At 48.6% G+C, this 11,428-nt stretch overlaps 1 protein-coding gene across 7 annotated transcripts in view; it reads left to right on the top strand.

Annotated features, from left to right (window-relative positions):
* The first annotated feature begins 3,881 nt into the window (after positions 1 to 3,881).
* The window catches only part of E4f1 (E4F transcription factor 1), an 11,539-nt gene continuing 3,992 nt past the window's right edge, over positions 3,882 to 11,428 (top strand). For 4 of the 7 annotated variants that reach the window (XM_023711411.1, XM_023711410.1, XM_004627862.2 and 1 more), the window contains exons 1-3: positions 3,934 to 4,099; positions 7,840 to 7,991; positions 8,888 to 8,993. In XM_023711411.1, the coding sequence (XP_023567179.1) occupies positions 3,949 to 4,099; positions 7,840 to 7,991; positions 8,888 to 8,993 (409 nt within the window). In that variant the 5' untranslated portion in view covers positions 3,934 to 3,948. Of the gene's footprint in view, positions 4,100 to 7,839; positions 7,992 to 8,887; positions 8,994 to 11,428 lie in introns of all 7 variants that reach the window. The other 3 variants (XM_004627861.3, XM_004627860.3, XM_023711412.1) reach the window with 2 other exon arrangements.

Here is an 11,428-nt window from a genome sequence, read left to right as displayed (position 1 = left end):
GGGGCTGGCTGGCATGTGGTGCTGGGGGATTGAACCGCGGTCCCTGTGCTTTGCTTAGTTTAGCTTGTTCTAAATAGGTGCTTTAGACCACTGAGCCATCTCACCAGCCCTTTGTTGGTGTTCTTAACTCAATAGAGTTGACATAGCAGGATTGTCATAGTTATTGAAAAAAGGACTCAAGTGGTGAAAAAAACTTGGACGCATTTGAAATGTTCTTCAATATGGGATTAGTTAAATAAAGTACATGCAACCAATGGAGGAAGATTGTGAAGTTCCTGTCCAAAGGAGTTAAAAGTAATGAGAATCAGTGAAATGCATGTGTTCACTGAAGGACCTTGGCTTGTGTGCCTTTCTTCAGGGAGGCTATCTTCTGAGAGGGGAGTACATAGAGATAACTGTTATACACACACACACACACACACACACACACACACACACACCCTGATGGGGTTGGCAAGATAGCTCAGTGGTCTAAGGGTCTGCTTAGGGAAGCACAGGGACCGAGATTCAATCCCTGGCACCATGTGCTGTCCAGCCCCGCCCTCAAGGTGGGCTGAGCAGGTCACAAATGAAATAAAATACAATAAAACCTGACCATTCCTAGGCTCAGCCAAGGTTGGGAATGAATGCTTCCAGCCATGTAAGCCTATGGGCACCAAATCACATTTGTCTGAATTCAACACTTAAGAAACTGAGTGTGGGGCTGGTGAGATGGCTCAGTGGTCTAAAGCACCTACTTAGAACAAGCTTAGCAAAGCACAGGCACCGCGGTTCAATCCCCCAGCCCCACATGCTAGCCAGCCTTGCACCTTGGTGGGCTGAGTTGGCCATACACACACACACACACACACACACACACACACACACACAAATAAATAAAATAAATCTTAAAAAAAAAAAAGAAAGAAAGAAACTGAGTGTGGTATGGCATTTTCTCTCCCACCTGCATCTCTTAGGTCTAGCATATGGCTGGCTCACAGAGAATAACAGACCTTCAGGAGAGTGCCCTATAGGTTCCCAGCTTGGGTTAGGCTCTTAGGTTAAAATCCTGTCAGTTCTATACCTCAGTTATTTTCTTTTTCAAGACAAGGATGACTGACATTGTAAATGCTCTATTTACTGTTTGTTTTTGAGACAGGGTCTTGGTATGTAATTCAGGTTGGCCTTAAACTCACTATGGAGCTCAGGCTGGCCTCAAACCCACAGTGATCCTGTTGCTTGAGTCTTCCAAATGCTGGGATTACAGGTGTATACCACTACTCCTCGCTTTATAATTTTTTTGTTTTAAAGAAGGAAAAGTTCATTTAGTTCATAGTTTGTAGAGATCTCAGTCCATAGGGGCTGGGTCCTAAACAGGACAGCATGGCAGAGGAGCATCATAGAGGAGAGTATGTGGCATCACAAGTAGAAGGCAGTTCTTTTTCCCTTCAATTCTGTCTTGGTCACTTTTCTCTCATTGCTGAGACAAAATACTTGACATCGAAAATTAAGGAAGGAATGGTTTATTTAGCTCAAAGTTTGTGGAGATTTCAGTCCATACTGGGCTGGCTCCAAGGCAGAGTGGCACATGGCAGAGGGCAACAATTCATGGCAGCAGAAAACAGCAAAAACAGCAAGAGTAAAAGGGAGGAGCAGCCTAAATGTTTTTTGTGTGTGTATGTGTAAATACCTTAATCCAAGTGAACATTTTATTTTTAAATATCTAATTAAGTATTACCTTATTTAAAAATTTGCTGGATGTGGTAGCTCAGGCTTATAATCCAACCACTGAGGCTGAGGCACAAGGTTTACAATAAGGTTGAGGACAACTTGAGTTACATAGTGAGCTCAAGATCAGCCTGAACTGCATAGTGAGACCCTATCCTAAAAACAAAATAAACAAAAAACTTGTATAAGAATGCTTAGCATAGCTCTACTCAAAATAGTAAAAAACTGGCTGGGGAGACAGCTCGGCCATCTAAGCACCTGCTTGGCAAGCACAAGAAACCAGGTTCAATCCCCCATACCACATACCACACTGGCCCCTAAGAGCTGCATAGTGACACCGTGTACCAAATAAATAAAAGATTTCTAAAAAATAGTAAAAAAGTGGAAACAATTTAAAAGTAAGAAATGAATATGGGGCTGGAGAGATAGCTCAGTGGTATAAGTGTCCTGCCTGGCAAGCCCAAGGTCCTGAGTTCAGTCCCTGGTACCAAAAAATAAACGGGGGGGGGGGGGGGGGTGGTCAGATAGCTCAGTAGACTCAAGTTTAGCTCTTAGGCAGAGCACAGTGGCCAGTGTTCAATCCTGGGTGTGTCCAGCCGGCCCTACCCCCAGGGCGTGCTGAGACAGTGATTGAGACTGGGTGTGGTGGCACACGCCTGTAATCCCAGCACTTGGGTGGTTGAAAACAGGAGAATCACTACAAGTCTGATCTATGTAGTGAGACCCTGTAGACTCTGTACTAAAAATACATAAAAGTAAAATGTAGCCTGTCCATGCAATGGAATATCATTAAGTTATAAAAAGTATGACTGGGCACGTGGTAGACAACTGTAATCCTAGTATTGGTAGGCTGAGGCAGGAGGATCGTTGGAAGCTGGAGGCCAGCCATGACTATATAGTAAGCTCAAGGCCAGCCTGAACTACATAGAACTTTGTATCAAGACCCTGTCTAAAAAGAAAGTGGGGCTGGGGAGATGGCTCAGTGGAATAAGCGCTTCCCTGGCAAGTGCAAGGGCCTGAGTTCAATCCCCTGTTCCGCCAAAAAAAAAAGGGGAAAAAAAAGAAAAAGTAATGAAACACCGACATGGAATGCAAAGTGGATGAACTGCAAACAAGCAGAGTGAAGTCAGATACGAAAGCACAACGTGTGATTCCATTTGTATGTATTCAAAATAGGGCAAATCTACAGGAACAAAGAAGGGTGGGGGGCAAAGGTAGAACGAATGATTGCTTAATGGGTACAAATTTCCTTTAAGGATAATGAAAATGTTTTGAAACCAGAGACAGCGGTGACGGTGCTTACTTAACACAGTGTGTATACTAAATGTCACTAATGGTAAATTTTGTATTTATCACAATTTTTTTTTTTTTCCGGAACCGGGGATTGGACTCAGGCCGTTGCACTTGCCAGGCAAGCGCTTATTCTACTGAGCTATCTCCCCGACCCCCACAAATTTTTTAAAATATAAAAGAATAAAAGACTTTGCAAAGTTGTGCATGAGCCATCCCTTACTGGGGTTGGTAGTTTCCTGTGACCTGGGCAATCATGAAGAGAGTCTCTTACACCCTAGGGGGTGAGGTGGACGGGCGAGCACCGCATCCCTAGTTCAGCTGGGAACCTAGGTTGTCGGTAGCGTTTTTTTGTTTTTGTTTTTGTTTTTGTTTTGTTTTTTTCCGGAATCAGAGATTAAACTCAGGGCCTTGCGCTTGCCAGGGAAGCGCTTATTCCACTGAGCCATCTCCCCGGCCCTCCGTAGCCTTCTCAGTGTCGGATTCTGGCAGGAGAACCTCCAGCAGGAGGTGCTCTGGAGGCCGGGCGGGCGGGCTGCTCCATTCGGCGCACCGGACTTTTCCTTCTGGCTTTCAAGTCCTGAAACTTAAAAGCGTGGATAAGCCAAAAGATCAGTTTTTTGACAGCCCCGTCCCAACCCTGTTTTCTGGAGTCTGGGCAACCCCTCAACCCAGAGACCACGCCTAACCAGAAGAGCCGCCCCTGGCTCCGACTTTTTGCCTATTAATTTGCTTCATTGTAGCCCCACCCCTCCAGCCGTCTTGTCAGATCTCCGCCCTCAGCAAGCGGCCCCTCGCTTCGGTTCCAGACCACACCCCCTCGGGGCCTGCCTGTCAAATCTACTTCGTCCTGCCCCGCCCCCTCTCGCCGTTTCCTTACACCACCCTCGGCGGCCCGTTGTTATGACGACACGGTCGTAAATCCGCCATCTTCCTGCGGCGCGTTGCGACATGGAGGGAGCGATGGCAGTGCGGGTGACGGCCGCTCATACGGCAGAAGCCCGGGCCGAAGCCGGTCGTGAAGTGGGTGAGGGCGGGGTCGCAGCAGCGGCTTCGGCCCCCGGCGGCTTCCTTAGCCTGCCAGCACCCTTCGGCGAGGAAGGTAACGAGGCTAGACTGTGCTGACACGGCCAGGGTGGGCAGCTCAGCCTGGGCTAGTGGAATACCGAGAGTCGAACCTTCGGGCGTGCAGGCTCTGCTGGACTAAGCTCCCGGTGGGCTCCGCATGCCTTCCTGACCCTTGCGGGGTTCTCTGCCAGCGCCCACCATCCACTGGGCCTCTGCACGTTTGCAGGTGCCCGCAGAAGTCTCAAGGACCCAGATTGGATCCAGGCAAATGCGGACGGCCCAGCCCTCCCCGGACTGACCAGCCCTGTGGCCCCTGTCAGCCCCTGCGTCCTTGCGGGGGGGCGGAGCCTGATTCTCAGCTGGATGGGCTCGTTTGAGTGTATTTGCCTCCCCTACAAAATGTAGCGGTAGCTTCCCAAATATGCCTTGCACCCGCACCCTCCAGCTTTTTCCGTCCTTTTTTTGGCCCTGGAGTTTGAACTCAGGACCTTAGCATTGGGCTACATCTTTAGCAACCACCCCCCGCCCCGCCCTTTTTAGGACGCAGTTTGTGGAGGTTTCAATCCATGTTCGGCTGGCTCCAAGTCAGAGTGGCACATGGCAGAGAGCAGCAGTTCATGGCAGCAGAAAACAGCAAGACAGCAAGAGCAGAGACTCCACCTTTTTTTTTTTTTTTTTTTTTTTTTTTGAGACAGGGTCTTACTTAGTACCCCAGGCAGGGCTTGAGTTTGTGATGCTCCAGCCTCCCATAATGCTAGGATTACAAGTATACACCACCACATCCAGCAGCTTTTTCCATTGTTAAACCAATTCTGAGATGTGGATGCTATTATTTTTATTAGTACTTTAGAGATGAGAAACATTGAGGTTCATGGGTATGAAAGTGGCTGGGTCACCCATTTAGTAAGTAGCAAGGACTGGATTGGATCCAGAACCATGTAGCTCCTTTACTCCACTCCAGTTTCTGAAGTCTGGTAATTCATGGGAGAATGGCAAAAATAACTGTGTGTTTAAAAGTTTGAGAGTAGTACTGAGACACTAAACCAGCTGTGGTGAATCTGTTACATGCATGTTGCCGTGGGTGTTTGTGTCACGGAAAGCTCTTAAGTCCCCATCACTGCTTTTCAGAACAGTTTAGATCTCTCTGAATTCTAATTGTGGTAAGAGTGGTTTTTGTCCCCACAAGATTCATATGTATATGTATGTATACATACACACACACATATATATGTGTATGTGTGTATGTGTGTGTGTGTATCTATCTATACACACATATATACATTTTCCCCCCTTCTGCTTGGAGAGAGGCAGTACCAACTTGAGTCCCTTTGGAGGAGGTTGTGCCCTGCTGGGTCTGTCTGCCTTGTCTCTGTGAAATGTGGTAGTATGTCCTTCCTGGGCTAAGGCTCCTTCACTGGCCTTAGGCACTGTTGTGCTAAATCAGACTTCATGAATTGGGAGAGTTAGGGTGACAAGAACCTCATGCTTGGTCTGTGACAGCCATCCACCAGAGGGGACTGCCCTCTGTTAGGTGGCCTGTGGGTGATCAAGGCTGTTGTCTGGCACTGGCACTTTATTTACTCTAATTTAAAAAGCCTTGACTGGGCTCCTCCCATGTACCAGACCTGGGTTTGACCTTGATGAATGACTATAGCAAATGCTAGGAACAGTCAGACTTTTATGGTAGCAGGGTGTCTGGGTTGGCACTCAGGTTTAGCTGGTTGATTTGAACCTCAAGTTGTTTTTCTAGGTTGGGAGTAGTCATCTATTTCCCCAGGGTGCTGGTAGATTTGATGACATTCCTATAGAGGTACCTGTTTTACATAGGGATGTCTTTTTTTTTTCTTGCAGAACCGGGGATTGAACTCAGGCCCTTGCGCTTGCCAGGGAAGCGCTTATTCTACTGAGCCATTTCCCTGGCACCTGTCTTACATAGGGACTCAGAGAGCGAAGAAGTCTTACCTGTGGGTCCTAGGACAGGCCTGGGGATGGGGAGTGGCTTGGGTGTGGAGCCCCTCTGGGATGTACCCGGTTTCTGTGGCTGGCTTGGTGCGTGGCCGGCATGGCATGTGGTACCAGGGATCGAATCTGGGTCCTTGCACTTGCCAGGCAGGTGCTTAGACGGCCGAGCTATCTCCTCTGGCCCAAAAGGGTGATTTTTTTTTTTTTTTTTTAAACTGGGAATCAATCTCAGGACCTTTTACTTGCCAGACAGGTGCTTGTGCCACTGAGCTATAAGCCCAGCTCTCTAAGCCCAGCTCTCAAGGGCTTTTTTATTTTGGCAGAATCAGGGATTGAACTCAGGCTCTTGCGCTTGCCAGGGAAGCGCTTCTTCTACTGAGCCATCTCCCTGGCCCCCTTTTTTTGTATTTTAGTACAGGGTCTACCAGGTCTCACTATGTAGATTGGATTTGTAGTAATTATCCTGTTTTCAGCCTTCCAAGCACTAGAATTACAGTTGTGCTGCCACCATGCCCAGTCTCAATTGCTGCCCAGTCTCAATTACTGTCTCAGTGCACTCTGGGGATGCGGCTGGCACCACACACTGGGGATCAAATCCAGCTGCTGCATCTGCCTAAGCAGATGCTTTAATCCACTGACCTATTTGACAAGCCCTTCAAGGGCACTTTTGATTGCCAACAATTACTTATTTTTGTCTGTTTTTTTTTTTAATTTTTTTGGGTTTTTTGGTGATACTTGTTAGACAAGTGCTCTAGCATTGAACTACATCCCCAGCCCCCTAACAGTCTTAAAAGTAGTATACACCTATAATCCCAGCACTTGGGAGGTTGAAACAGAAAATTGCTGAAGAGTTTGAGGCCAGCCTTGGGTACATACTGAATTCAAGGCCAAAAAAACCACATAGTGAGATCCTGTCTCAGAAAACAACCCTGTGGTGCTGGGGAGATAGGTCAGTAGTATAAGTGTCTGCCTGGCAAGCACAAGGTCCTGAGTTCAATCCCTGTACCACATGCTGTGCTGGTCCCATAACCATGGGCAGTTTGTCCTGGCCACCAAAACTGGGTGTGGTGGTGCATGCCTGTAATCCCAGTGCTGGGAGACTGAGACAGGAGGATCACTATGAGTCTGAACTGCACAGCCAGAACTTGCATCAAAAACAAAACAATCCTGCCCTTAAGGCAGCCTGAAGTAGCAAAAAAACAAAAAACAACAACAACAAAAAAACACCCCAAAAAAACCACCGAAATACCAAAAACCAAAACCAAAAAATAAGCCCAACATGGTGGCCCATGCCCATAATCCCAGCACTTGGGTGGCGAGGCAGGAGGATAACTGAGTTCAAGGCCAGTATGGGCTACATAGTGAGTTCAAGCCTAGCCGGAACTACATAGTGAGATCCTGTCTCAAAAGCAAAAGCAAAAACCACCTCCCAAAAAAACCTCCAACAAAACAAAAACATGTGTATAAAAAGTAAAACTCAGTCCTGTACAGTTCCCCTTTGCTTCCCAGCTGCTTCTGGGCTTTTCTCTTATTACTAGAATAGGAGCTTTGGGCATGATGGCCTCAGTGGGTTTTGGAGCCTGAGTGTGTGGTAAGTGCTATCCTGGGTGGGTCTCATTTCTGAAGACCTCCAGAGGCTGGAGGCTGTACCTGGCGTTCCCTAGCTTTGGACTCCCAAGCATGTTCTCATCAGTCTCTGGAAGGGCTGGTGCAAGAGCTCTCCTTCTGATGCCATCCTTGGGCAAGTCTGGTTTGGGAATGGATCGGCCTTGCTTCCCTAGCCAGGAGCCTCTGACAGCAGGCTCATTGCAGATGAGGATGACATACACAGATGTGGCCGTTGCCAGATGGAATTTACTGCCTTGGAAGACTTTGTTCACCACAAGATTCAGAAGGCCTGCCAGCGGGCCCCTCAGGAAGCCCTGCATGTCCCCACTGCTACCACCACACTCCTGGGCCAGGAGGTGAGCCCCTACCCTACTGCCCCTATCCCCACCCCTTCCTGTGCTCACCTGATAGGAAGAGGAGGAAGAATTCTAGGATAGACCTACCTATGTAGCTGGTTCCCAGTGACTTAGGTGACGGAAGGTTCTACCTGTGCTACTAATCCTGGTGGTGCACTGGAGCTTCCTGGATGGCTTGGGTGGCCCAGCCTTCTCACATCCTGCACAGTTGAGGGACTGGGTCCTGCTTTCCTTAGACTTTTAGCTCAAGGTGTTATCTGTTGTTTGTTTTCTTGTCTCCTGTCTTGCATATGAGTCCTGAAGATCCCACAAATGAAGCAGCACCTTGTCATAAAATGGTTCTTTTTGTTGAGTCCCTGTGATAGGCTTGGAGCTAATCACACAGCCTTACTAAGTTTCACAGTACCCCTCCTGGGTGGGAGCTCATTCCATCCTCATTGTCCAGAACCAAGAAAGGCACCTCAGGGAGAAGTCAGTGGCCTCAGGCCACCAGTGGTCTAGATGACGTTGAAACTGGGGTATCTCACTCTGACCACCTGACTAGAGTTGTAGTGTAGATGCTGCACAACAGCATCTACATGGGCTCCACAGCCCAGCTTCATAGGTACCAGTGTCTGACTGGGTGCCAGTGAGCCATGTCCAGGCCAAAATGAGAGATGGTGATTTGGCTAGTCCCCAGCTATGGGTTGGAGGAGGGAGGCAGGAGTCAGGTTCAGAGCTGTAGTCTTGTGGGGCAAGATGGGAGTTTCTAACCCAGTTGTGCTGCAGGACAGGAACCAGGTCTGTGCTCCCCAGTTTACGCCTCCCCAACTTTATGACAAGGGAGCCCAGGCCCTCCTCTGGGAATTCTGGAGCCCATGGACATGTCCTTTCTGTCCCCATCCTCCATTTGGCAGGTGGTGCCAACAGCAGCAGGCCCAGAAGAACCCATCACTGTGGCCCACATTGTGGTGGAGACAGCCTCCCTGGCAACAGACATCAGCCATGCTCCTGACCTTGTTGGTGAGTCAGCTGTCTACCTGCAGTTGTCTTGGCACTGAAATGTCACTGACTTGGTAGCCATTTATAGCTGGGGCTGGAGGATAAGGTAATTCTGCTACCACATCCTTCATTCCCAAGAGCAGGACCTGGGTATGGATGGGCTAGAGGTTTCTGTAAGTCTCTCCTGGGCAGGGCCTACAGGAGGAGGGTGCATCAGACACCAGGTTCTGTGGGAACAAAGCCATACATTCCGTATCCACAGTAGCCTGAACAACCTAAGGTACCTGCAAGCTTTCAGGGAGTCTTCACTAGGTGCACCATCCTGAGCAGGTTTCCCCAGGATTTTTTTAGACCCTTCCCACTTCTCTGCCACTCCACTAGTTCCTGCTCACTGTCCTCAGTGGACACACATCTCCAGGTTCACCTGGGCCAACAGTTAGCTTTGGTTGGTTAGTAAGGGGCAGCTGGGGTGACCCTACTGCTGTAGCTGGCCCCAACTTGCTCCCTGACCTTGCGTTTTACCCCCAATGCTTATTTACATTGATGTTGGAATTCCTATCCTTATTGTCATTGAGTTTTTATAAGCATACAACGCCAAGGTCTGTTTGATGTCTATGTTTTAAATTTAATTACCTCACTGATGTGCACTGGGAAAGGGGGCATTGAAAGGTCTGGATTGGGTCAGGCTCTAATTAATGGAATTCAAAGGGTTGCCTGGCCAGATGGAAGAACTGGAATGAGTGGCTGGATGTGCAGATGCCAGGGAAGGGCATTCAGATTGGCCCTGATGTTGTGGGAAGTTGGGAAGGAAACAGTCATTATTTGGGGCAGGAGCAAAGGTAGGCAACTGGACAGAAAATGGGTTTCGATTTGGGCAACAGGTAGAACTTGGCCTTGGAAGCTGTGGGGACTGGCTGGAGTAGGATCAGGGAGGATCTGTGAGAGAATGCAGCCTTGGGCTTGGGAAGGGGACTCTCTGAGCAGGTTGAGCTGCCCAGGGAGGCAGCTAGGCCACCTGTCCTGGTCTCCATGCTACCTTTCTCCTGATTTTCCTAGAACAAAGACACCCCGTTGGCACTCAGCTTTAGGAATGTTGCTGTTAGGGGTAGCCCCTTGCTGTAGCTCTGGTTCAGAGTTTACTTTCTGCCTTGGGTATGTGGTATCATTTGGAGGAAAAAAATTCCCTGGGTTCCAGCAGTATGTCCAGGCTCCAGGCCTTTGGCCGGCTAGGGTGCTTTCATCTACCCTTGACCTCTAGTGGTTCCCAGGCTTTGCCTGGCGTGGTAGCCCTTGCTATGATAATACTTTAGTACCCTCCTCTTTCTCTTGCACCCTTTAGAGTGAGTTCCTGTTGATCTCAGGAAGAAAAATGTAGAGAGGCAGATGGGCTAACCGGGTTCTGTCCTTTAGGAGCAGGCCTTAAGTATAGGGGGTATATAGGGTGGTGTGGGTGGTTACCACCTCCAGGCCCTCCTGCCTTTTCCCTGGATGCAGACTCAAGTTTCTTTATGGGCTGGTGCAGCTGTCTCCCAGGTCATCATGCATCAGGTCTCTGTTCTTGGGAAGACACTTCTGGGCTCTGAGAATGTCAGCCATATCACACTTGAGAGATGCCCTAATTGTTTTTGAGTCATTCGTTTGGGTTTATTTTGAGAGAACAAGATGCCAGCCAGATGGAGGTGGTTTCCAAGAAGTGGCTTCTCAGCTGTTTCCCACTCATCACTTTTATGAGCAGAAAATGAAGTGTTTGCAGTCTCAGTTTATACATTGTCATATTTCCTCAACACCACTGAGAAACAAAAAAACCTGACTTCATTTCCTCAGGCCATCCAAGTATCTTGGGAGAATTTACACCCTGCTGGGACTCTTCACAGCCTGTCCCAGGACAGGGCTCTAGTAGGGTCTCCTTGTCTAGCCTGTGGGTGACCCCAGAGACACCTTCTCTCCATGGGTTTAGTGGCACTGGGGATGGGGACTGTGTACAGGATAGACACAGGCAGCTGGGTGGGCCCAACCTGTCTCTGTGCCCAGGGACATTATTGGCAGAACCTGCACATCTTCTTGGCATGAAAGATGAGGCATCTGTTCTTATGGTGGGTGTCTCTACTGCATAAATGTAGAGGTGCCAGGCGTGATAGAGCATGCCTGTAATCCTAGGACTTGGAAAGCTGAAGCAGGAGAATCACTGCAAGTTTGAGGCCAGCCTGGGCAACAAAGTGAGTTCAAAGCCAGCCTGAACTGCATAGTGAGACCCTGTCTCAGAAAGACAAAAATAAATTAAAATAAAAAATGTAGAAGTCCTGGAGTTTTTCCAAGCAGCTTCACAGAGTCCAGGATGTCTGCATCTTAACAGTCTAACTCAGACCGAGTAGCTACTTGGCTCCGGCTCTAGGACCTCTCCATTGATTTTCCTATGCCAAGGTTGGACTTGGACTTGGACTTGGGCCAGAGCACAG

Source organism: Octodon degus, unplaced genomic scaffold, assembly GCF_000260255.1.
Source record: "Octodon degus isolate 3935 unplaced genomic scaffold, OctDeg1.0 scaffold00021, whole genome shotgun sequence".
Taxonomy (NCBI): Eukaryota; Metazoa; Chordata; class Mammalia; order Rodentia; family Octodontidae; genus Octodon; species Octodon degus.
This window is presented reverse-complemented; position numbering and strand designations above follow the sequence as displayed.